Genomic DNA, 25,593 nt, shown 5'->3' with positions numbered 1-25,593 from the left:
AGCCGCGCCCTGCGCACCCGCCGGCCCGCGAGCGCTCGGTCGAGGCCTACCCGCCGCCGGGGCGAGCTGCGACCCGGCCGCGGGCTTTCGGCGCGCGGAGGGAGCTCGCGGGGGGCGGAGCGGGGCTCGCGGGCAGCAGCCCCTCCCGCCGCCGCCAGTGGGCGGGTCCGCGCCGCCGGGCAACGGCCGCCGCTTCCGGTTCCGATGACAGCGCGCCGGAAGCCAGGGCCGGGCGCCGAGCAGGTGGGAGCCGGCGGCTTCCTGGCCGGCCGGGCGAGCGGGGGTGGGGTGCCTGGCGGCGGGCGGGTGGCCGGCTGCCGAGCAGCGGGCCTGGCCCTCTCGGGAGCCCCCCGACGACGCCCCGCCCTTGGCTTGTTTTCTCAGCAGTCGTCGGCCCGGGCCGGGAGCTGGAGCCCCACAGACTCCCAGGGCCGTCGAGGAGCCGCCTCTGCCGGGGGAGTCGCTCGAACTCAGACGTCCCATCCTAGAGCGACCCGCCGGGTCGGAGGTAACTCAGCCCAGATGTGAGGGCCAGGCATGGCGTGCGAGCAGGGTCTTTTGAAGGATGAGTTGGAGTTTGCCAGTCACTTGCACATTAATGTAGGTGAAACTCCCAGTAGGGGCTAATGACAAAAGAAGGATTTGAAACTTCACATAGAGATGTGCAATGAAGAAAAGGAACTGGGTGATATGATCGAGTGACTAGTGGGGGGGTGGGGCAGAGGGTCAGCGTTAGATACTGTGGTCTAGGAGAGCATCTCTGAAGAGATGACGTGTGCACTGAGACCGTACTAAGCAGCCAGCCATGGAAAGATCTGGGCAAAGAATGTTCCAGGCAGAGAAAACAGTCAGTGCAAAGCCCCTGAGGCAGAAATTAACTGGATGTAGTCAAGGAACAGAAAGAAGGCTAGTGTGGTTGGATTGTGGCAAGTGAGGGGGAGAGTGGTAGGAGATGAGATTGGAGAGGTGGTTGGGAGTCGACTCACATAGCATCTGGTAGGCCATAAAAAGGAGAGTGGACTTCATTCTAAGTATAATGAGAATCTATTGGGTTTTAAGCAGAGGAGTGATGTGTAGGGTGGAGAATGGATAGAGGTGGGGGGTGCAAAAGAATAAGTGTTGGGTCGACGGAGGCTGCCCAAATTCTGTGTCAGGCAAATTTCTATGATTTGCACAAACTTCCCTTCTTCCTCCTTGCCCCAGAAGGGACCCTGTTGTTTCAGGGTGCTGAAGACTGGGGACAAAACCTCCACGCATGCCTTGATGGAGATTTTAATATTTCACTCATGTCTCTTCCTGCCCACCTGCCCCAGGTTTGAGCTCAGGCTCCCTAGCCCAGGGGTTAGGAAATGGCTGCACGGTGTAATGAGCAAATGTTCACTGAGCACCAGCTGTGGACCAGGTCCTGGGCTGGCACTGAGGGGAGAGAGAGGACGAGACTGGACTCCAGGCCTAAGCAGCTCCGGGTCCAGTCAGGGGAGACAGACATGTGAGCAGGCACTTACTGTGCCACAGTGCTGAGGACCCAGATGCGTGTGGCATGGGCGTTCTCGACAGGTTTCTGTTGCAGAGAAGGAGGCAGGGAGATCTCGCTGAGGGCCTCGTGGGCAGCTGGTAATTAAACCGCATCTCATGTTCTGCATGCAGAGAAGTGCAGAGGGCACTCCGGACATAGGAAAGGCTTGTGCAAAGGAAGCGAATGCCCAGTTACACAGGGCTTGTGTGTCAGGCCCCGGCAGTGTTGAGAGGGGGATAGGATCTGATGTGTTGTCTTGGGGGGATCACCCTGCTAGATAATTTCTGTACATGTGAGACCTTGGGGAGGAAGGCTTAGGACAATGGACATGAAATTCCATTGGATTAATCATGCAGTTTGTCAAAGACAAAGACAAACTCAGCCATCCTTGTGCCTGGTGAAGGTGGCCCGCTGAGCCAGGCACTGTGGCTCACCCTGGACGGACTGAATCAGCCTCCTGGGCTTTTTGGATGGAATACTCGCAAACAGTTCTGTTTTCCCAGCTCATTTGTTTTATTTTTAAATTTTTTATTGAGTTAATCACACTTCTCAGTTCTTTGTACATTTAATTGGCCCATGCAGGGCCATTTTCTCCTTTGTATTTATCCATTTATTCCTTTTTTTTTTTTTTAAAGATTTTATTTTTTTTCCTCAAATCCCCCCGGTACATAGTTGTATATTCTTCGTTGTGGGTCCTTCTAGTTGTGGCATGTGGGACGCTGCCTCAGCGTGGTTTGATGAGTAGTGCCATGTCTGGGCCCAGGATTCGAACCAACGAAACACTGGGCCACCTGCAGCGGAGCGCGCGAACTTAACCACTCGGCCACGGGGCCAGCCGCCCCATTTATTCCCTTTCATCCCCATTCTTCCCTTCTCTCACCATAGGAAACCACTCAGATGTGTTTGGTGTATTTCCATTTATTTACATCCTTGGTTGTATGCATATATTTTCTTTTTTTTTTGAGGAAGATTAGCCCTGAGCTAACTACTGCCAATCCTCCTCTTTTTGCTGAGGAAGACTGGCCCTGAGCTAACATCCATGCCCATCTTCCTCTACCTTATACATGGGATGCCTACCACAGCATGGCTTTTGCCAAGCGGTGCCATGTCTGCACCCAGGATCGGAACCGGCGAACCCCGGGCCACCGAGAAGCGGAACGTGTGAACTTAACCACTGCACCACCGGGCCGGCCCTAAAACTTTTTATTTTTGAGGAAGATTAGCTCTGAGCTAATTGCTGCCAATCCTCCTCTTTTTTGCATATATTTTTAATTTACATAAATGATATTTTGCCTAGAGTTCATTTTCTTTTTCCCCCTCAAGACCGTGTTTTGGGATCTTAGTGAGGTTGCTGTGGGATTATGTGGAACATGGTTTCTAAATGCTACCCGGGTTTCTGTAGATGCATCCCCCCATCCTATTTCCTTGGCTTATCAGTTCCCCTAGTGATGAGGCCCTAGGTTGTCTCCCGCTCCCCGCTACAACACACAATGCTGGGATGAGGATCCTTGGACCCATCCCCTTCCTCAGCTTTTTTTTTTTAAGATTGGCACCTGAGCTAACGACTGTTGCCAATCTTCTTCTTTTTTTCTTCTTTTTCTCCCCAAAGCCCCCCAGTACAGCATCGTATATTTCAGTTGTGAGTCCTTCTAGTTGTGGCATGTGGGATGCCACCTCAGTGTGGCCTGATGAGTGGTGCCCTGTCTGCGCCCAGGATCCGAACTGGTGAAATCCTGGGCCGCCGAAGCGGAGTGCACGAACATAACCACTCTGCCACGGGCCGGCCCCTTCCTCAGCTTTTTAATACAATTTCGAGATGCTGACTTGGGCTTCCCTCTGATGATCCTGGTATCACTTGGTGTCTGACCTTGGTGAGGTCCTGACCTTTCTTGAGCTGTGTTTATTTTTGGTCAATTGTGATTCTGGTTCCCAGACACTCTTGGCAAACATTCTTTTGTGCTGTCATCTTTCCTTGTTGATCATCTCGGAGGCTCTGTGGTTAATTTCCTGTTTCTTGTCATCATTAATCATTGCCGTACACTATTCTAACCACAGACACTGGCTGCTTTCCTTTCCTGGTGAGACAGTGGCCTGTGAGCCTGGTCCAGAGAGGCCTGTGATCTGAGGTGCTTCATAGAAGGGCTCTGGAGCAGACTGCCCGGCTTCAGTTCCCAGGTCCTCTGCCTCCCCACCGCATGACCCTGGGCAACTTATTTAATCTTTCTGCATCTCATATTCTCATCTGTAAAGGGTCTCATTGTACCTACCTCATAGTGTTTTGTAAGAACTAAGTAAAGTAGTTAATGTATGCAAAGTGATTAGCACAGTGCCTGGCACATAATAAACCCGTAAGAAATGTTCACTACTAATAGCAATATTAATAATGATTACAGTATTTCAGATAGGAGTCCCTGTTATATTTGGCCGAGAATGGCTCATATCCAGTTATAGTGTGTTTGCTCAAGGGCCGTGAAGAGGAGGGCATGTCTTCTGTACACCATGATTACAAATTCTAGTGTGAGCATCAAGCCTAAGGAGGGAAGGCATATACATATCTCAAGGCCCTGGATGCTGTTCTCTGATTGTTCATCTCCTGCCTGGTAGGGAGACAGTGTCCACAGGCTGGGCTGAGATGTTGAGGCCAGGACTGACGGTGCTGGTGAGAATGGGAAGAGAGTCTGGTGAAACTGCGGTAAGCCTGATGGTCACCTTGAACACAGGATTATCTTTGCAATGTAACTCTATCCTCTTTGAGAGAATGGACAACTGAGTAGATCTGAACATTCAAGAGAGCCCTCTCATTTCCAATCCCAGATGGAAGGCTGGAGAGGGAAATCAACTCTGTCACCAACATTCTTTTTTTTTAAGATTTTATTTTTCCTTTTTCTCCCCAAAGCCCCCGGTACATAGTTGTGTATTTTTAGTTGTGGGTCCTTCTAGTTGTGGCATGTGGGACGCCGCCTCAGCATGGCTTGATGAGCAGTGCCATGTTCATGCCCAGGATTCGAACCGGCGAAACCCTGGGCCACTGAAGCAGAGCACGCGAACTTAACCACTTGGCCACTGGGCCAGCCCCTGTCACCAAGGTTTTGAGGATTGTCCATGTGTTTAGTGTCAAATGCTGCTCTGAAATGGAGGGGAGCAGTGGCCCAGGATAGAAGGGACTTAGGAAGGGGGCCTCAGTGGTAGGAAAGATGGGACAAGGAAAGTCAACTTTCTTTCAATGGTATAATGAGGAGGGAAGGTGGTGTTACAACAAGAGATGTTCTAGTGTGATCATGGAGGCAGGTCCTCAAACACATCACTACCCAGTGATCAAAAGTGAAATAGAAGGGTGCCAAGTCAGAGTGGAGAGAGCCAGGTGGGGACAGGTAGGGACAGCTGCTGAAGGAGCTGACCTCTGAGCTGACTCAGAAAGGATGAGCCAGCTTCTCAAGCAGTTGAGGAGGTGAGGGGTAATGGAGAGCATACCAGGGAGAGGGAGCAGCTGAACCAGGGCACAGAGCTGTGAGGGAGCAAGGATTCCAGCTGGCTGGACACAAGCTGCCTGTCCATGGGCGAGCAGGGTGGGACTGAGGCTGGAGTGGTGGGCGAGGCCCATCAGGCCTGTGTGGTCAGCAGTTGTTCCTTAGGCTACGTTTCAAAATATCAGCCATTCGTGGACTGCTGTTGCGGCTTCTGTCACTGGAGTACATGGAAAACCAAGTCCACTAACTGAAGAGAAGGTGACCATAATGAGTAGATGAAAAGATGCACTATATGTATGGATTTCTAGTTAGCATTGCCTACTGAGGGCTCTCTAAGACCTGCTCTCTCTTCTCTTGACTAAAAAGAGATGAACAAGGATTATAGAATGAAAAGAGTTGAATACAGAGTAATTTTCTCACCATGATTCAAAAAACCCCTGTCCTCACTCTGCCTGCACCCTACACAGGGCACCCTGGCTGGGGGTGATGCGAGCTGTGGACAGATATGTTAAGCTGGGAATTCCTGGGCAGTGATATATGATATGGGTACAGTGAGGGGATAGGGAGCCCTCCCCACCATGCCCCCCTGGCCCAGGTGCAGCCTGATGCAGTGGACACTCCCCTCCCCGCAGTCCGAGGCCGCCATGGAGCAGTGTGCGAGCGTGGAGAGAGAAGTGGACAAGGTCCTGCAGAAGTTCCTGACCTACGGGCAGCACTGCGAGCAGAGCCTGGAGGAGCTGCTGCACCACGTGGGCCAGCTGCGGGCCGAGCTGGCCAGCGCAGGTGGGTGTCCCCCACGAGAGCCCCACACCTGCCTCCCTGTGGGCTAGGGGGCCCTGAGGCTACTTGGTGACAAGGCTCTGGCAGGATGATTGTTAGGACACTGCTACATGGATCCCTAGGCCGCTGTGAAGGGGAGTAATTTCAAGAGCTCAACAGAAACTATTGATTTACCTGAGATTATTTTCATTTACATTTTGTTTTATTTGCTTTTCTTTTAAATTTTTAAGACACTTTAAGATAATTTCAAATTTACAGAGAAGTTCCAAGAATAGTATAAAGAACTCATATATACCCTTCACTTAAATTCACCAACTGCTAGTATCTTACTGTATTTGCTTTATCAGTTCTCTTGCATATTCTTACTGCCTTTTAACCATTTGAAAGTCAGTTGCAGATATCATTCCTCATTGCTGCTAAACCTTCAGTGTGTATTTCCTATGATGAAGGGCATTCTTTTATATAAATACAGTATAATTATTCAAATCAAGAAATTTAACATTAATATTATGACCTAATGAATGTAGCTCATATTTTAATTTTGCCATTGTCTGATAATTTGCAGAAAGCATTTTAATTTTTTTCTCCAGTCCAGGATCCAATTCAGGATCAAAGCCTGCATTTAGTTTCTCATGTCTCATCCTTAGTTTTTAATCTGGGATGTTTCCTCCACCTGCCGTTGTTATTCATGACGTTGACATTTTGAAGCATTAGGGCAATGAGTCTGCAGAATCTCTCTCTGTTTGGAGTTGTCAGCTGTTTCCTCGTCATTCAGGTTTTGCATTTGGGCCAGGAGTACTTCAGAAGTGACGTGATGCTCAGCACGTCACATCGGGAGGTACAAGGAGTCAGCTTGTTCCATTATTGGGATGTGAACTTTGATCACTTGGTTAAGATGGTGTCTGCCAGGTTTCTCCACATAAAGTTAGTATTTCTTTCTTTAGAGTTAATTAGTAAGTAATTTGTGGGGAGATACTTTGAGACCATGTAAATATCCAGTGCTTCATCAAACTTCAGCCCACTCATTTTAGCATCCATTGATGATTCTTGCCTGAATCAATTGTTACAAGGCTGAATGCAACATGGGTGATTTTTCCTGCTCTGTCATTCCTTATATATTTATTAGTTGGCATTCCGCTTTCCTTTCTCCCCTTATTTATTTATTATCAGTTCACACTTATAGATTCCTATTTATTTAATGAGTTATAATCCATTACTGTTATTATTTATTTTGATGCTCAAATTGTCTTAGATTTGATCAGAGGTAATCCCTGGTTCCTATGTCCTTTTTTTAAAAAATTGAACTATAACTCACATTAAAATTCACCCTTTTTTTTTTTTGAGGAAGATTAGCCCTGAGCTAACATGTGCTGCCAATCCTCCTCTTTTTGCTGAGGAAGACTGGCCCTGAACTAACATCCATGCCCATCTTCCTCTACTGTCTGTGGGACGCCTGCCACAGCATGGCTTGCCAAGCGGTGCCATGTCCACACCCAGGATCCAAACCGGCGAACCCTGGGCCTCTGAAGCGGAATGTGTGCACTTAAGTGCTGCGCCACCGGGCCAGCCCCTAAAATTCACCCTTTAAGAGTGTACAGTTCAGTTATTTTTAGTATATTTACAGAGTTGTATAGTCATTACCCCTATCTAATTTCAGAAGACTTTCATTACCCCAAAAAGAAATCCTACCCATTAGCAGTTAATCCATTCCTGCCGCACCCCAGCCCCTGGAAACCACCAGTCTACTTTCTCTCTGTGGATTTACCTCTTCTGGACACTTCACATAAATGGAATCAGACAATATGTGGCCTTTTGTGTCTGGCTTCTTTCACTTAGTGTAATGTTTCAAGGTTCACCCCTGTTGTAGCATGAATCACTACTTCATTCTTTTTTCTGCACTGGGTCGTATGGTAACTCTCTGTTTAACTTTTTTTTTTTAAAGATTTTATTTTTCCTTCTTCTCTCCAAAGCCCCCCAGTACATAGTTGTATATATTTTTAGTTGTGGGTCCTTCTAGTTGTGGCATTTGGGACACCACCTCAGCATGGCTTGATGAGTGGTGCTAGGTTCGTGCTCAGGTCTGAACCAGTGAAACCCTAGGCTGCCGAAGTGGAGCACGTGAACTTAACCACTTGGCCACAGGGGTGGCCCCTCTGTTCAACTTTTTGAGGAACTGGCAAATTGTTATCCAAATGTAGCTGCAACATTTTAACATTCAGTATACATTCAACCAACAATGTGTGAAAGTTCCAGTTTCTCCACATCCTCACCAACACTTGTCTTTTTGATTATAACCATCCTAGTGGATATGAGGTGATATGTTATTGTGGTTGTGCTTTGCATTTCTCTAATGACTAATGATGTTGAGCATCTTTTCATGTGCTTGTTGCCTATTTGTATATCTTCATTGGAGAAATGTCTATTTACATCCTTTGCTCATTTTTTAATTGAGTTATTTGTCTTTTTATTGTTGAGTTGTAAGAGTTCTTTACATATTCTTGATAGCAGTCCCTTACTAGATGTAGATGGACCAATATATTCTGTCCTGTGGGTTGTCTTTTACTTACTCGATAGTATCCTTTGAAGCACAAAAGTTTTTAATATTGATGGAAATCCAAGATATTTTTGCTCTGGTCGCTTATGCTTTTGTTGTCATATCTAAGAAACCGTTGTGATCCATGGCCATGTGGATTTACACCTCTGTTTGTCTAAGAGTTCTGTAGTTTGGGCTGTTACACTTGAGTTTTTGATCCATTTTGAGTTAATTTTTGTATATGGTGTAAAGTCCAACTTCATTCTTTTGCATGGGGGTATTCAGTTGTCTCAGCACTATTCTTTTTCCTCCTATATCCTTTTGACATGGCCCATCTTTTATATTTATTATTTGTTGTTTTCTTTTTGCACATCCTTACTTTCTGGCACAGCAAGATATTCCCTGGAATCAGTAATTTCTGCACGTAGCCCTGGTTCTTTTGGTGGGAAATTGTATTTGGAAACCATCATTGGGTTATTACGCGGGTGTCACTGTTTCTAGGTTCTTTAGCACATGGATCTATCTGTCTATCTGTCTTTATTTATATATTGCAGACCATGAATTTATACTATACCTTCAATTCCAATCCAATGTCACAGGTCCTTCCTAGACTGCCCCCAACCACAGCTGTACCTCTCTTCTCCAATAGTGAGAAACCTCACGGCCAACATGGTCAATATATTTCTCATTGCTCAGTTTCTACATACATAGAAAGTATTTTCAGAATTGCTACACCTAGTACCACTGAGAAAAACAAATCTACAAAGTAGAGTTTGTTACCTTTTTATTTATTTTTAAAGAAAGCATGCACGTGAAAAAGACTTCAAGGTCAAAAACGTTTACAGTGAAAAGTGAGTCTCTCTTTCCTCCTTCATTCCCAGTTCCTGTGTGTCCCTCCCCAAAAGTCAGCCCCGTCCTGTTTCTCAGGTGCCCCTCAGGCAGCACCTGTGTGCATACGTAGGTCTGTGTATGTGTCTATCCTCCCTCCTTTTTTTTTTTAACACAAAGGGTAGCATCAAGTATATACTTTCCTGCACCTTGCTTTTTCCCTACACAGTCTGTCTTGGAGAGTGTTCTATATCAGCACATAGAATTCTGTCTCATTCTTGCACCGAGTTGCTTGGCATTCCACTGTGGTTGTGCCATGCTGTGATAAATGCCCAGGTGTCTTTGCTTTTGATGGCATCTGTTAACTGTGTGTGATGGAAATGGTTTCTCTTGCTGGTCTGAAGCTCATTTGCATTGTCTATGCTCTTGGATGCCAGATGATGTTATGGCTGCAGTGTGTTTCTAGGGAGACCGTCTCTCCCTAGATAGGGATTTGTCGGGGCTAACGTTCGTCACTGGGGTCCTTGGGTGGCGGAGAGTTGGGGATTCCAGGTTAAAAGGCTTTGGTTTCCTGAGAGCTGTGCTTTGTCCTTAAGGGGCTGTGGCCAAAGAATATGCAGTGTGGCCCTCTGCGACCTGTGGGAGCGAATGTGGGAAATGAGTGGCAAGCTGGGCTTTGGGAGGGCATTGCTGATGCTGGGAGCGGAATGTGGCTCTGCCCCATCTCCCTAGAGTAGGTGGGTGGTCCAACCACTGCCTCCTGTTTGTATTTGTTGGGACTCATTCAGTTATGAGGGCCAGAAACCCAGCTCAGACTAGCTTAAACAAGCAAACAAACAAAAGTGGGGCTGGATCACGGGCTCAGGTAACTGAAACGTCTAGCCCAGCTGGATCTAGTGGCTTAGGTGACCCCTCACTCTGCCGGCCTTATCTCAGAGTGGTGCTCCCCAGATGGCCATAGTGCTCCAGCAGCTCCAGTTCACGTTGTGTTTGTTTGGAAACCTGGCAGAACACATCTCCCTTCCAGTCTCAGGACTGAGACGTTCCCTGGCCCTCCTGGGTCACCTTCCCTTCCTTGGGTCATGTTTCCTTCCCGGAACTGAGGTGCTGCCATCTAAAGAAGAGGTGTAGGTGCTGGGCTCGAAGAGGGGACTGATGGCCTGTCTGCCCTCCTCTTGTCCAAGCCCATGTGCTCTTGGCAGTCGGTGTGGCTTCAGCCTGGCCATGGTGGTGGATCACAGCAAGCCTGGTGTCCTGAGCCAGAAATGTCCCTGAGCTTCCCTGGCAGACCCCGGCCTGCCTGGTGTCCTCTGGGTTGATAAGAGACATTAATGTGGGGACAGTGCTTGACGGTTCAAAGCCTTCTCACACGTAGTCTCTCACTCAAGATAATAAGGAGCCATCTGGTGTGGTCGCGGGGAGTCTGGGCTTTATATCTGTGACTGCCATGTGACCTGGCAAGTTGCTGCCTCAGCTATCGGACGGGATACTGACAGTGCCCACTGCATAGCATGGTGGGAGGATTAAATGAGCTGCAGTGAAGTACTGACCCACAGTAAATGCCAAATGATCTTCACTTCACAGCGAGCGGCAAGGCTGCTGCTATACCCACATTTTACAGATAAGGAAACGAAGACTCTGAGAGATGAACTGGCCTGTCCCCCTTGACCAGTTCCAAGTCATGCAGTTACAAAGTGGCAGGACCTGGGATAGAAGCTGGGTCTCACCCTGGAGCTCAGTGCTACCTCCCAGGCCTCTGTTCTGGCATTTAGAATAAGGAAGCAGGGACAAGTCTGCTCCTCTGTGTCCTGACTCATTGCCAGTGTTTCTCTGCAGCCCTCCAGGGGACCCCACTCTCAGCCACCCTCTCCCTGGTGATGTCCCAGTGCTGCCGGAAGATCAAAGACACCGTGCAGAAACTGGCTTCGGACCACAAGGACATTCACAGCAGTGTCTCTAGAGTGGGCAAAGCCATTGACAGGGTGAGAATGGGGGCAGGCCTGGAGCGGGGACGGGAATCCGTGGCATTGGTGTGTACCCAGGCTCATCAGGAGAGCAAGTGTGAGAAGTGCGAGTGCTGAGTCACAGGGCCCTGTCTCTCGTCCTTGTCAGAACTTTGACTCTGAGATTTGCGGTGTGGTCTCCGACGCAGTGTGGGACTCGCGGGAGAAGCAGCAGCAGATCCTGCAGATGGCCATCGTGGAGCACCTGTACCAGCAGGGCATGCTCAGCGTCGCTGAGGAGCTGTGCCAGGTAACGACCAGAGGGAGGGTGCTGGAACCTGCCTGCTTTGCCTTCTACTTGATAGTTTCCTTTATATTAGGTCTCTCTTATTCTTTTTTTTTTTGTCATATCCAGACAAGTCGATTTGTTTACATGACTCAGATGTGTTGTGTCATTGCCTCTCATAGACTGATGGGGATGCCCATTCCCGGAGACTAGGCAATGGGCAGGAGGCCCGGCAGGGCATCCTCTCCCTGGACTGTGCCCGGGCAGTCCAGTTTTCCCTAAGACCTCTCCTTTAGTTGGCTTCCGTTGGAGACCAGCTCCTTTCTGACTGATGCATTCTTTACTTAAATGGGCTAATATCTTTTCTTAATTCAATTTATTTAAACTTAAAAAAAACCATTCAACTATTTCTCCATCCCCCAACTCCCCGCCTCTGGCAACCACCTATCTGTTCTCTGTATCCATGAGCTTGTGTTTTGTTGTTTTGGGTTTTTTTACTTTTTTTAGATTCTATATATAAGTGAGATCATATGGTATTTTTTTTTTCTCTGTCTGACTTATTTCACTTAGCATAACGCCCTCGAGGTCCATTCATGTTGCAAATGGCAAGATTTCATTCTTTTTTATGGCTGGGTAACATATATATGTATAAATACCACATTTCTTTGTCCTCTCATCCGTCATTGGGCACTTGGGTTGCTTCCATCTCTTGGCTATTGTGAATAACTGCAGTGAACGTGGGGTGCAGATGTCTTTTCGATTAGTGTTTTCATTTCCTTCAGATATTTTCCCAGAAGTGGAATTACTGGATCATATGGTAGTTCTATTTTTAATTTTTTCAGGAACCTCCATACTGTTTTCCATAGTGGCTGCACCAATTTACATTCCCACCAACAGTGCACAAGGGTTCCCTTTTCTCCACATCCTTGTCAAGACTTGTTATTTCTTGTCTTTTTTTTTTCTTGCAGGGGAAGATTCGCCCCAAGCTAACATTTGTTGCCAATCTTCCTCGTTTTTTCTTCCTTTTCCCCTGCCAAAGCCCCAGTACATAGTTGTGTATAGTTGTAAGTTCTGGTTCTTCTATGTGAGCTGCCACCACAGCATGGCTACCGACAGATGAGTGGTGTGTTTCTGTGCCTGGGAACCAAACCCGGGCCACCAAAGTGGAGTGCATCAAACTTTAACTGCTAGGCCATCGGGGCTGGCTTGATTTCTTGTCTTTTTGATGACAGCCATTCTAACAGATGTCGGGCAATATCTCACTGTGGTTTTGATTTGCATTTCCCTGATGATTAGTGATGTTGAGCACCTTTTCATGTACCTGTTGGCCATCTGTATGTCTTCTTTGGAAAAATGTCTATTCAGATTTTCCACCCTTTTTTGTTTTGTTTTTGTTGAGGAAGATTCGCCCTGAGCTAACATCTGTGCCAACCTTCCTCTATTTTGTATGTTGGTTGCCACCACACATGGCTGCCAACACGTGGTGTAGGTCCACATGGGGAACCAAAGTGGGCCAGCAAAGTGGAGCACATCGAGCTTAACCACTAGGCCATGGGGCTGGCCCCCGCCCATTTTTTAATCGTATTTTTTTTTCCTGTTGAGTTATATGGATTCTTTATATGTTTTGGATATTAGCCCCTTATCAGATAATATGATTTGCAAATATTTTCTCCTATTTGGTAGGTTGCCTTCTCAATTTGTTGATGGTTTCCATTGCTGTGCAGAAGCTTTTTAGTTTGATGTGGTCCCACTTGTTTTTTCTTTTCTTTTTCTTTTTTCTTGAGGAAGATTAGCCCTGAGCTAACTAGGGCCAATCCTCCTCTTTTTGCTGAGGAAGACTGGCCCTGAGCTAACATCCCTGCCCATCTTCCTCTACTTTATACGTGCGACGCCTGCCACAGCATGGCTTTTGCCAAGCGGTGCCATGTCTGCACCCAGGATCCAAATCAGGGAACCCCAGGCCACTGAGAAGCAGAACGTGCGAACTTAACCGCTGCACCACTGGGCTGGCCCGTCCCACTTGTTTATTTTTGCTTTTATTGCTTCTTTCAATAAATTTATTTTAGAAAGGAAATCAGTCCCTGGCAATAAAAAGAAGGTAGCTGTAAAAATATATACGATGGAAAGTGAAGTTATTAAATTTCTAGCTAGAGTTGGTTACCAGCCAGGGTTGAGTTAAGGCCTGATATGCCTTTCTTAAAAAAGGAGATTAGTAAAATGACAAAGTAGCACTTGTTAGGTGTTAAAGACAAACTGGCAGTAAAAGTAAAGGATACTTTCTCTTAATGTAATTAGGAGGGTTGAAAACGAATAATTTTCTCACCATGCTATTCAACGTGGGTCTCCAGTACCGCAGGGGTGCGGTGGGGTTTGTAGTCTGCCAACTGGGAAGCCAGCATGTAGCACTCAGCCTCTCAGAACTGAAATGGGGCCCGAGCAGCTGGCAGGAGACCACAGCTCCCTATGCAAACACCGGCTCTCCAGCCTGCCTTTGGTGGATGGGTTTTATTAAGCACAGAGCAGAGGATTATGGAAACACTATCCTCCTGTGGTAGGACTGCTCTCTCCCCCTACAGGAATCAACACTGAATGTGGACTTGGATTTCAAGCAGCCTTTCCTGGAGTTGAATCGAATCCTGGAAGCTCTGCATGAACAAGACCTGGGGCCAGCATTAGAGTAAGTTGGCCCTTGGGTGGACCAGCAGGGGACAAGGCTTGTCTGTGATCTTCACTCACCCAGTGTGACATGCCTTGACACACCTCCATCCCTGTCTCGTGGGCCTCACGTAGGCTTGTGGAGCCCACATCTCAGACCCAGCTCTGCCAGGGCCCCTTCTCCCACCCCACCAGCTCCACACTCAACTGGCCCCGTTCTTCCCAGATGGGCCGTCTCCCACAGGCAGCGCCTGCTTGAGCTCAACAGCTCCCTGGAGTTCAAGTTGCACCGACTGCACTTCATCCGCCTCTTGGCAGGTGGTCCTGAGAAGCAGCTGGAAGCCCTCAGCTACGCCCGGCATTTCCAGCCCTTTGCTCGACTGCACCAGCGGGGTAAGTGCCCAGCGTGCTGGGGTGGACACTGCTGGGCTCCGACAGATGTCAGCATGTGTCAGATTGCCAGTCCCTGCCCCACATGGGGCTACATGTTACCAGGATGCCTCTCCCACTCTGAGTTACTCTGACCCCTCCCTCATTGTCTCCCCGGTGAACTCCAGACTCGGGATTCTTCCTCACCTGCCTCTGCCAACCCCTCTAGCCTCAGCTCAGACCACCTCTGGTTGCCAAATGCCTGCCGTGTGCCACACCCACACTCAGAGCACACTGGGCCTGTGCGCTCACAACACGTGTGGCCTCATGCTCCTCTGCCTCAGCATGGGCCACTCCCACCTAGAACTCCACTTGTGTCCCTAAGACTCACTGGGCACCTCCTCTACAGCTTCTTTCCTGAGCCCTCTTCCATCACACTAGGATTTCCAAATCTGTCATTTAAGTCTCACCTTCCAGAAGGTCAGTTAGTAATCACCCTACTGCCAGTAACTTTTGTCTTTAGCTCCACTCATATTATTACTTCACATTTTATTTATTTATTTTTTGGTGAGGAAGATTGGCCCTGAGCTAACATCTGTGCCCATCTTCCTCTCTTTTGTATATGGGACGCTGCCACGGCATGGCTTGATGAGCGGTGTATAGGTCTGTGCCCGGGGTCCAAACCTGTGAACCCCAGGCCGCCGAAGCAGAGTGCACGAACTTAACACTATACCACCAGGCTGGCTCCTATTACTTCACATTTTATAGACATCAGGAAAAGCGAGCAATGTTGTGAAATCTTAGCTAGATGCTGCTGCCTCCTCAGAGCTTTTTACAAGGAGAGATTACCCGGAGTTGGAGAACAGAGCTGTGAGTGCCAGCCTGAGACTCGCTCCTTGATGCGGTTGGAAGGATGGAAAGAGAACTGGAACCCCTCCCTACCTGATGCCAGGTGGCGATGCCTGTCCTTGTCCCACATAAGCAGCCTCGAGACTCCACCTCCCAACTGGATTTCAGGGAAAACCAGTTTTTCCCAAGGGCACGTCAGTCCTGGCTTGGCCTGGGAGTCTTGGGGGTCAGCCTGCTCCCCATCCTGCCTCACAGCCCTGCTGCCCTGGGAGCTGGACACAGAGCCCCGGGAAGAGGCTGTGTCCTGGGCCTCTGCGTGCCCTGAGCTGCGCCCTGTTGCCTTGTAGAGATCCAGGTGATGATGGGCAGTCTGGTGTACCTGCGGCTGGGCTTGGAGAAGTCGCCCTACTGCCACCTCCTGGACAACAGCCATTGGGCCGAGATCTGTGAGACCTTTACCCGGGATGCTTGTTCCCTGCTGGGGCTTTCTGTGGAGTCGCCCCTCAGCGTCAGGTACAGCCAGCCCTGGGGGGCCGCACAAGTAGGAGGGTTTAGAGAAACATTTTGCCGAGGCCCTGCTGTGTGCCAGGGCTGGTGGTTGGGGCCTTCACAGACCTCAACGGGCTTTCTTAAGTCATTCTTCCAGATGGAATTACCTTTGTTACTACAGTTGGAGAAACTGAGATTAGGAAGAGTTGTGGCCTGAGGTCACCACAAGGTCAGGGGAAGGGTCGAGGTTTCCATTTTGTAAGGTCTCTTGAACGAGGTCCCTGCCTCGCCTGCACCTCACCCCAGATAATCACATGGCCCTCCGACAGCCTGGCCTTGTGACCTCATCTCCACCACCACTTCCCCCGAGAGGCTTGAGTGTGGCTGGGCAACACGTGTCGAGAGCTTTCACTTGGAAGTCTTCTTCACAGTAATCTTCCTCTCGTGACTTCACAACAGCCCTAAGAGTTGGAGGTACTGTTATCCACATCTTACAGATGAGAAAACAGAGGCTCAGGACAGGAATGAACTTGCTTAGGGCCTCACGGAATAAATGGCACTTGGACCTGACCCCAAAGTCACATACCGCACCACAGCACAGTGTTACGGTACATTTTATTGAGACTGGCCGTGGAATCTCGTGCCCCACCCAGGGTGATGGATGTCAGTTGTAGAACAGTATTTCCCAGCAGGAGCCATCTGCCTTCAGACAGGACGGTTCCCTCATGCACGACTGCCCTGAGCACCGGGGTATGTAGCACCTGAAGCTCCAGCCAGTCAGCTGCCCACCCCTGCCCCTATTGTTGTCAGAACCCACCCCCTACTTCTAAGTGCCCTTGTGGATAGCCAGTTACAGAGGTGCATTAGGATGGCAGAGTCGGGTAGACAGTCAGGCTGGGCCCTTCCAACTGAGCACTGTCCCCTTCACACCAAGGACTTTGCAGTGGTTTGGATGAGCAGCTGTCTGCCCCCCGCATCTTCCTTGTCTTTCCTCCAGGTTCTCAAACTTTGGAGTGCATTAGAGTGACTCTCTAGATTTGGACACACATAACTACATATGTGGCACTTTACAGGTGACCTGAGAGATTTTCCAGGACCGATTTGACATGTGTCCCTTTAGAACCCTGCCCCGAGTTCCAGACCGATGGCAGTGTGCTGGTCTTCTGTCTGCCTGCTGGGCTCTTGGTCTGGCCGCTCCAGCCCCTGCTTTGTTCTGCAGCTTTGCCTCTGGCTGTGTGGCGCTGCCCGTGCTGATGAACATCAAAGCTGTGATCGAGCAGAGGCAGTGCACTGGGGTCTGGAGTCACAAGGACGAGTTACCGGTGAGGCCTAGCAGGGAGGTGTGGGCAGACGGCACCGGGGAGGACAGCAGGAGAGAACTGTACTCACCCCTCTGCTGGCCTCCCCAGATTGAGATCGAACTAGGGATGAAGTGCTGGTACCACTCAGTGTTCGCGTGCCCCATCCTCCGCCAGCAGACGTCGGATTCTAACCCTCCCATCAAGCTCATCTGTGGTCACGTTATCTCCCGAGATGCACTCAACAAGCTCATTAATGGAGGAAAGTAAGTTCCCTGTTCTCTGCTCCTCCTTGGCTTGGCTCTCCTGCTGGCCAGCCGCTGAGATGTTCTTGGTTCTCTTCCCTTTGCAGGCTAAAGTGTCCCTACTGTCCCATGGAGCAGAACCCAGCAGATGGGAAACGCATCATATTCTGATTCCTGCCTGGAAGGAACTTTGTTGAAAGCGGTTTTTGCCCATGAACCGTGGTGTGTCTTGGTGGGAGTGGTTGGCTTCAGTGGACTGTGATTCAGAGCAGCTGGCTGAGGAGTGCCAGCATGGGCAGGAGCCAAGAAGGGAGGTGAACCAACCTGCACTGGGCAGCTGGCCCTTGGCTGTAAGAGCAGGGAGATGCTGGCCTCTGTGCTCTTGCCCTCTCCCCGTTTATAATCTGCCATTGACTCAGTCACAACCAACAGAGAAGTAAAGGGCTTGACCAGCAGCAGATGTCCTTCCACGGCTGCCCTCAATCAGGTCTCTTACTGCCACACCAACGCTTGCGTGCACTCCTCTCGCTGTACAGCCTCACAACTGTATGTATCCATGTCCCACTGTAAATAGTCCAGGTTAGAACTGAATGCCATTGTTTTATAACTCGGAGCAAATATATTCCTAGGGCTTCTCCTTACTTCGCCTGCCTTCAGCTTCACTGACGAAGAATTACTCCATGCCCTCTGCACACAGGTCCTGGGCACGGCCTGGCTGCTGCGGCTGGGAGCATGGCAGCCATGGCGCCCAGTCAGAAGAAACCCAACCTGCATCTCTGATTGGGTGAAAACGCTGGGAGATGTCAGACCCTGGGCAAGCTGCTTTTACATATACACATATCAAATCTTATTACTCCATGTTAGACGTCAGTGCGAGGGGAGTGAGGAAGATGAAATGACTTGCACAACAGGGCTCACAGCTTATAAAGAAGAGAGCTTAGAGTTTAAACCAGATTTGACCCTCAAGCCCAGTTTATTCCAGGATCCCTGAAGCTTGGTTGCTATGTGTACTGAGTCCTATGCTGGGCCTTTCAGACAGGAAGGCACCTCAAGTCTAAAATGTTCCAAGGGACTAGACTACTATGGCCATTTGCCAAGCAGGAGAGATGGCCTGGGGTTTGTATTTATCTTCACGTTCCTATTTAAAATGTCCTCTGTGGGTGGGTAAATTGCTTTCATACGCTTCCCAGTGGCATCAAAGACTCATGGAGAAGAAGAAAAGAGGAATGGGGGTGTCCCTGATGCAGGGGCTGGTGGCTTCCATGCAGTGGGCTCTGGGCTCGGCTGCCTTACCCTGCAGCTCCTAGTGACTCTGGAAGTGGGAGTCGAAAGCTCGGGGGTGGGCAGCAAAGAGTCTGTTCTCAGCTCGAGTCTAGCACGGGCCCCGGAGGCCAAGCATTAGCACTGAGCACTCTGAAAAGTCCTTGGGTTCTCTGGTGAGAGAGGCTGCTTCTACTTTTTCCTGCCCACCAACTCCTTGGCCCTACCAGCAGCTGCTGCTTAAAAAAACACCTACAGACTTACCACATTTTAGTCTTAGCATTTACTTCCCCCACACCACATTCTCGGAAGTGTCTTCACAGACGCTCAGCAGGAAACAGCACTGATGGAGAAGTGAAAGGGCTGCTGGAGCTGCCTGGGAAGAAGACGTGCCCCGGGACGGAGATGCTGTGAGAGTGGGCAGCAGAAGGGCTCCCAGCTGGCCCGCCGCCAGCCCAGCAGCCTCCAGAGCAGGTGCCAGGTTGCTCCCCAAGTCCTTCACATGGGTGGGGGCAAGGCACGCACCTCCTCCAGGCATTCGTCATAGGCCTCCTGGTATTCCTCGTGGGGCTTGACCATTATCACACAGGTGGGGCGCTTGGAGCCGGCGGCTGCACCCAGGTCCTGCAGAAAAGGGGAAAGAAGGGCCATTTGGAGAAAAGGTCGCACAGCCTTATGCCAGGGAGTCACAAACCAGTGACCTGCCAGCCTAATCCAGCCTACAGACAAGTGCTATTCAATCAACATTATACTTAAAAACATCTCACATTGGTTGCCATCATTTAAACTCAGCAAATTTTCAAGCTGTGGTCTAGCGACACTGGGCCTACATTCCCACATGGCAACTGTGAAAGGGCTCCAGCCCAGCAGTGGCTGTCTCCTTAGGCAGAGCCTATGCTCTCCAGGTCCCAGCCATGCCCACTCCCTGTGCCCCAGACCGGGCCCTGCTATCTGTAAGGATGAGGACAGCTGCAGGCCCCTAGAACACCCGCTCTGAGCACTGCACCCACCCAGGAGGACTAACATGGTGCGGCAGCTTAGTTGACAAAGCATGTCCATGTACACCTTCTGCTTCCTTCTCACAGTCCACGGAACGGTATTCCCATTTTATGAGAAGGAAACCAAGGTGCAGAGAGGGAACTTTGTCTGCAGCCCCCAACTAGGAAGGAGCAGAGTCAAGAATCCACCCAGGCCTGTCTGAACTCTAAAGCTTGGGCTCTTTCCCAAGCTGCCGCACACCGATCCCAGACCCCGTCCTCCAGTGCTGACCAAGGTCAGGGCTCACGTGCTCCTCACCGTCTTAGAGGGGATATAGACGTAGGGCAAGTTCCGGTCCTCACACATCACCGGGAGATGGCAGTACACCTCAATGGGCAGCGTGTCTCCTGCCAAAACCATGATCCTGAAGTGAGAGAAACAATGTTTCTAGCTTGCTCATTCCGTCTCTCAGTCCAAAGTGCCACCTCTGGACTGGGCCTTGGGGGTACAGAGACGCTCCTAGCTTTCCTGTTGCCTCGTGGCTCTCCTTTTCCTGAGTAGCCTTTAAATGCTAGTGTTCCTTACAGCCTGCTCCCTTGGCTGCCCTCTTGCTGCCTTCTCCCTGGCTGACCCCAGCCATGGCCATGGCGTCAAGTGCCATGTATGTGCTGCCAACTCCCGAATCTGTTTCTCCAGCCTGGTCCTCTCTTCCAAGCTCCAAACCCATACAGCCATTTGCCTATTCGATGGTTCTGCTGGGGAGAGGGATCACGTATCTAAAAGGCACCTCAAAAGCTTGTCTAAAACCAAACTCAGGATTTTCCCTCTTAATCCCAGCCCCCCTCCACTGTCCACTAGCTCAATAAGCAGGCCCTCTGTCCACTCAGCTGAAATCCATACCTCCCCACTCTGGTCTGCAAGTCCTCTCAGATCCATCCACTTCACTTCTCTCCATCTCCACTATCACCAACCTAAGCCAAACTGCCTTCACCTCTTCTAGACTACAGCAGCCTCCTGTCTCAGTTTCCCTAAGTCTACTCTTGCATCTCTGATCCTTCTTAAGTTGCCAGAAAAATCTTCTTACGGTGTAAACGGAATTAGTCATGTCCTGGCTTTAACCCTCAATGGCCTCTCAAAGCTGGGTCCAAAAACAACTATACTCACCACGGCTTACAAAGTCACGTGAGAAGGTAGCACCTCGGCCCACCACTACTGTTCTCCTGCCCCGGGGCCCAGTCTTTCTTCTGGCAGAAGCCGCCCAAACGAATTCCTCTATCTTCAGACCTCAGCTACCCCCACCTAGGTCAGACTCCCCATGGAGAATCCAATCCCCCAGCATTATTTATCTCTTGAGCACCTACAGTGTACCAGACACTTCTGGGGAGAAAGCAGTGAGGGGCTTTATCCTGTTCTCAAAAAGCTTATTTTCTGGTCTGAGTGGGAGATACGGGGAAAAAATGCAAATAAGTTTCAGATTTTGATAAACACCAGAAAAGAGAGAGGAGGAAGAAGGAAGTCATTCTCACTGCACCCTGTAGTTTTCCTTCATAGTTACCTACCGCAAAACTTGTAATTGTCTGTGTGGTTATTTGATTAACGTCACCGTCTTCCGATAGCACAGTGCCAGAAAAAGTAGACTCTCGATAGGCAGTCGCTGAGCGAATGAAGCTGGGGTCCACCCTAAGCGAGCTGGCTTATACGACTCGCTCGCCCCGGAATTCACGTCCCCGTGGTATCCCTGAGCTCGTGGAAGTGACGGATCGGTAGCTGTACTGAAGCGAACTCACCGACTGCTCGCTCACTTTCTGCGTGTGGGGTTGAGGCCGAGCACTGGTGCCGAGACTACTACCCTCCTTACCGGTCAGAAATGCAAAGTCTGGCAGGAGGGGTCCTTACCCTTTCTCGCCCTTATTGATGAATTTCTGAACCTCCTTCACCCCGCGTCGAATCTGTTTCTGCTTCACGGCTGCAATGACAGAAGAGTCAGTCGGGGGCCTGGGCCGCCCCCCGCGCCGCCCGGCCGCCCGGCCGCCCGGCGCCGCCGCACCTTTCTTGATGCATTTGTAGAGCTTCCGCGTGAGCCGGCGAGAAGCCAGGGGCTGCGCGATGGGGTTCAGATTCACCAGCAGCTCGTGGTAGGTGCGCTCCCCGCAGCACGCCTCCGCCTGAGCCTCCGGCCCGTCCGGATCGGCCTTTATTTTGGTCATCACCGCCGCCGCCGCAACACACTCTCCAGGTGACGAGTCCACGCGGCCCGAGGAGTCACTTCCGGGTCACCCCGCTCTGCGGGGCGCCAGCCGACACTGCAACCGGGAAACGAAGTCTCCGACTCAGACCAATCGTTGACGCGCAGCTCCTTGACTGGCGACCTGGTAGGGGCGGAATCCAGGCCGTAAGGGCTGGCTCTCTCCCGCCACGGACCCGCGGGCGGAGCGGATTAGGGGCGGGGCCGAGGGCATCTGAGGCGAGGGGCGGGGCCTGGGGCGGGGCGGGGCGGGGCGGGGACACTCACTTGGGCGGGTCTGAGAGTCCGAAGTCACCGGTGCTTATGGGAGCCGGGGAAGGAGGCAATATCTTTGGGGCGTGACCACGACTTTGGGGCGTGATCCCGTGGGGCTGGATCCTTGCCTGACGGCGGGGTCTGGGACCCGAGTAGAGGAAAGGGCGGCCTGCTGGGTGGGTTTCCACACCACTTTAGAATCTGATCCTCATTTGGTCCTGGGTGGTGTGCCCGAGGTGCCAAGGTTAAGGTAAAGCACTGGTAAGGGTTCTTCCGTCCTAGCACCGTTTTTCACACTCTGCTTTCTCTTTTACTGCGAAGGATGGACTCGCTCACTGAGCTCCAGGGTCTGGGGCCGCCTTTCCCCAGAAAGTCCGTGCCTCGCTCCCCTTCTTCCCGCAGGGATCTGCTCAAATGTTACCCACTGGAGAGGTTTCCCTGACCCCCACTCTAAAATTGCAGCACCCCTCCAACCCTCCACCGCATCCCCTAACGTTCTGTTTTCCTCGTGGTTCCTGCACCACCAGGCATCACACACACATCGGATGCATCGCGGAGACATCTAGCTGCGCTGAGGTCGGAGACAGCACGAGTGCAGCCGTGAACGCTGCGGGCGACGCGCTGGGGCTGCGACGTGGGGCGGGGGGAGCTCTGAGAGGCGCCCAGTGTGCAGTTATCTGTAAAAGCTCAGGGGACCGCGACGTGGGGAGGCGAGCAGGCCTAGACCGGCGTGGATTTTGTATCTCCAACTTCTTCCACCACGTCTTGGAACACTGGGTACATATTAATTAGATAATTGCTCCAATTAATTGCCTTTGATTATGCGGTGGTAGGCCTGCCATTTCTGTGGTGTTAGAACAGGCCAGTCACTGGAACTTCAGAAGCTTGAAGGTGGCTGTGGAAGTGCAGGTCAGTTAAGCCAACTTAAAAATTGGCCTTTTAGTGCTCTAACCAAGTGCAAAGTCATTAAATAAAAAACAAATAGGTTTTTAATTTAGTGTTTTAATAAGAAATAAATGTATCAATTGAACAATGAAAATACTTTATATAAGCAATAAAAAATAATTTGAAAGTAGACGAAGTTTGTATGCACAACATAACAGAAAACTGACCTTTTACATTTTTTCACTTTGGAATTTCTTAAGAAAAGATAGTCCCTTCCTGAGCTTTAGGATGAGTGGCTACTGTCAGCTTTGCCTTAATGCTGATGACTTTGCTGTATCCCAACCCTTGCCCCCGCTCCCCTATGGGAAGCCCTGTAGTAGGGCTCTGGCCCTCCTGGGAAGCCCTCCCCAGGGAGCAGTGAGCTGTGAGAGCAGAGCTCCTCTGAGGACACAGCTGGCAGGGCTCAGCGGGCTGGTTTTCTCTTCCCTTTCTGAGTGGCGTTCCTGTGAATGTTTTCGGCTTGTAGGATGAATGGCCATGTGTCAGGGTCGCAAAGGGGAGATGCACTGCCAAATCTGTGCACAGGACATGATGAACTCTATCCGCAGAGTAACTTCACCCCTGGGAAACCCGGTTCAAGCAAATTCCAGCAAATGTGCATGTCTGACCTCACCAAGGTCTCAGTCATTAGGGCTTCTCAGTTCTTTTTTTTGTTTGAAGTTTGAAACCTGTGCTAACATCTGTTGCCAGTCTTCCTTTTTCTTCTTCTTCTTCTTCTCCCCAAGGCCCCCCAGTACATAGTTATGAGCGCCTCTGGTTGTGCTATGTGGGACGCCGCCTCAGCATGGCTTGATGAGCGGTGCCACATCTGCACCCAGGGTCTGAACCGGTGAAACCCTGGGCCGCCAAAGCTGAGCACACAAACTTAACCACTCAGCCATGGAGCCAGCCCCTCGGTTCTTATATGGAAGGAGGAAGTTAACATTTATGTGCCAAGCACATTACATATACTATCTCTCACAAAGAATGCCTTTATTATTCACAATTTGCTGAGGCTCATAAAAGTGAATAGCTCTGTCTAGCTCACACAAAACTGGATTTCAACCCAGGTCCACTTGCCTCCAGCCCACACTCTGCTCATACTCTGTGACTTGGTGATTGACTTTAGCTCAAAGGATATGAAACATGGCTCAATGGTAAAAGCGTAGGAACACTCGGCCTGGCCAGGTCACCAGTGTCAGCTTTTTGAGCCGTAAGACAATGAAGTGCTAAGAACAAACATGTGTTTCTTAAACAGTCCCAGAGCTCTGTGCTAGATCCAAGGTGGTTTTGGTGACCTCACTGATTTTGTTCAAATGGCCACTCGAGCTCACTTGAAGCAGTGTAGTGTGGGTGAGACCATGATGGCCAATGGGCGGTAGACCAGGGCTCTAAATGACAAGTGACTTTGAGTAAGTCATTTAATCTGTCTAGGTTTTAGTGCCTCATCTAAAAATTAGAAAGTTAGATCTACATAGACCAAGGCATCATCTTTTAAAAAGTTGGAGAGAATGATTTTTCTTTAATTGCAATATAATGCACATACTATACAATTTGTCCATTCAAAGTATACAATTCGGTGGTTTTAGTAGCTTCACTGAGTTGTGCAGGCATCACCACAATCAACTTGAAGACATTGTTTCCCTTCAAAGAGAACCCCTATACCCTTTGGCTATCACCCTCCAACCCCTTCATCTTCCCCAGCCCTAAGCAACCCCTAACTTATTTTCTGTTTCTATAGATTTCCCTGTTCTGGACATTTCACAGAAATGGAATTATGTAGTGTGTGGCCTTCTGTGTCTGACTTTTTTCATAAAGCACAGTGTTCTCAAGGGTCATCCATGTTGTAGCATGTGTCAGTACTCCACTATTCCATAACATTTCGTTGAATGGATATTGCACGTTTCATCCATTCATCAGTTGGCGGATTGGGTTGTTTCCGCCTTTTGGCTGCTGTGAATAGCGCTGCTATGAAAGTCGGTGCACAAGATTTCGTGTGGGCATATGTTTTTGGTCCTCTGGGGTAGATCCCTAGAATAGAACTGCTGGGGCCATGGCAACTCTGTGTTGAACATTTTAGGGAAATACCAGACTATTCTCCCCAGTAGCTGCTCCATTTCATGTTCCTACAGCAGTGAACAAGGGCTCCAGTTTCTCCACGTGGTCTCTGACACTCGCTGTTCTCTGACTTCTTCGTTATGGTAGTCCCAGTAGGTGTGAAGCAGTATCTCATTGTGGTTTGGAATTGCATTTCCCTTGTGACTAATGATCCTGAGCAACTTTTCATAGCCAACTTATTGGCTATTTGCATACCTTTGAAGACATGTCTATTCAGATCCTTTGCCCATTTTTAAATTGAGGGCGACTTTTTATTTATCAAGCTAGATGCTTACTTTAGGAGCTGAAGTTCAAGTAGAAGAAAAAATATATATAAATAACTATATATAGTTTACGCGATTTATTGGAAATTTGCTTTAATTCTTTTGTAGGCCAGTTACGTCACTATTAGTATGGCCAATATTAGTCAAGATGATCAATGGAAACTTACATCCCAGCCTAGTTTCCTTAGTGACAATTGCTGTCTCCCCAGAAATGAAGCCTGAGATTTCAGGACAGAACCTGAGAAGAGAGGGACCATCAAGTGGGACTCTAGAGGACGGAACCTTCCTCGGT

At 49.8% G+C, this 25,593-nt stretch overlaps 2 protein-coding genes across 38 annotated transcripts; one reads left to right on the top strand and one right to left on the bottom strand.

Moving 5' to 3' along the window:
• Positions 1-109: 109 nt before the first annotated feature.
• Positions 110-17,899, top strand: RMND5B (required for meiotic nuclear division 5 homolog B). 37 transcript variants are annotated; one of them, XM_070570179.1, is made up of 12 exons: positions 163-243; positions 385-508; positions 4,121-4,208; positions 5,616-5,766; positions 10,961-11,106; positions 11,237-11,377; positions 13,909-14,030; positions 14,235-14,401; positions 15,574-15,739; positions 16,935-17,037; positions 17,125-17,279; positions 17,366-17,899. In XM_070570179.1, exons 3-12 carry the CDS (start codon positions 4,149-4,151, stop codon positions 17,427-17,429), a joined length of 1,275 nt encoding a protein of 424 aa, XP_070426280.1. In that variant the 5' UTR covers positions 163-243; positions 385-508; positions 4,121-4,148; the 3' UTR covers positions 17,430-17,899. The 37 variants fall into 37 exon arrangements, with proteins under 37 accessions (XP_070426288.1, XP_070426277.1, XP_070426287.1 ...); XM_070570180.1 differs by having other exon boundaries at positions 165-243; positions 13,930-14,030; XM_070570181.1 differs by having other exon boundaries at positions 172-243; positions 388-508; positions 13,930-14,030.
• NHP2 (NHP2 ribonucleoprotein) lies at positions 16,314-21,967 on the bottom strand. The gene is made up of 4 exons (XM_008539118.2): positions 21,544-21,967; positions 21,393-21,462; positions 19,815-19,920; positions 16,314-19,142 (listed from the first exon to the last, which is right to left on the bottom strand). The coding sequence occupies exons 1-4, from the start codon at positions 21,701-21,703 to the stop codon at positions 19,017-19,019; spliced, it is 462 nt and encodes a 153-aa protein (XP_008537340.2). The 5' UTR covers positions 21,704-21,967; the 3' UTR covers positions 16,314-19,016.
• Positions 21,968-25,593: the final 3,626 nt, after the last annotated feature.

This window comes from Equus przewalskii, chromosome 13 (assembly GCF_037783145.1).
Source record: "Equus przewalskii isolate Varuska chromosome 13, EquPr2, whole genome shotgun sequence".
Classification (NCBI taxonomy): domain Eukaryota; kingdom Metazoa; phylum Chordata; class Mammalia; order Perissodactyla; family Equidae; genus Equus; species Equus przewalskii.
The sequence above is the reverse complement of the archived record's forward strand: the minus strand, read 5'-3'. Positions and strand labels throughout refer to the sequence as shown.

Excerpts from the sequence above, each read along its gene's own strand:
- NHP2 (XM_008539118.2), bottom strand. The coding sequence starts at position 21,703 with ATGACCAAAATAAAGGCCGATCCGGACGGGCCGGAGGCTCAGGCGGAG. Across the intron at positions 21,463-21,543 it reads CTACAAATGCATCAAGAAAG|CCGTGAAGCAGAAACAGATT; the intron begins GTGCGGCGGCGC and ends CTGTCATTGCAG. Across the intron at positions 19,921-21,392 it reads ATCAATAAGGGCGAGAAAGG|GATCATGGTTTTGGCAGGAG; the intron begins GTAAGGACCCCT and ends CTCTCACTTCAG.
- RMND5B (XM_070570149.1), top strand. The coding sequence starts at position 538 with ATGGCGTGCGAGCAGGGTCTTTTGAAGGATGAGTTGGAGTTTGCCAGT. Across the intron at positions 11,378-13,908 it reads TCGCTGAGGAGCTGTGCCAG|GACTGCTCTCTCCCCCTACA; the intron begins GTAACGACCAGA and ends CTCCTGTGGTAG. Across the intron at positions 15,740-16,835 it reads GAGTCGCCCCTCAGCGTCAG|AACCCTGCCCCGAGTTCCAG; the intron begins GTACAGCCAGCC and ends GTGTCCCTTTAG.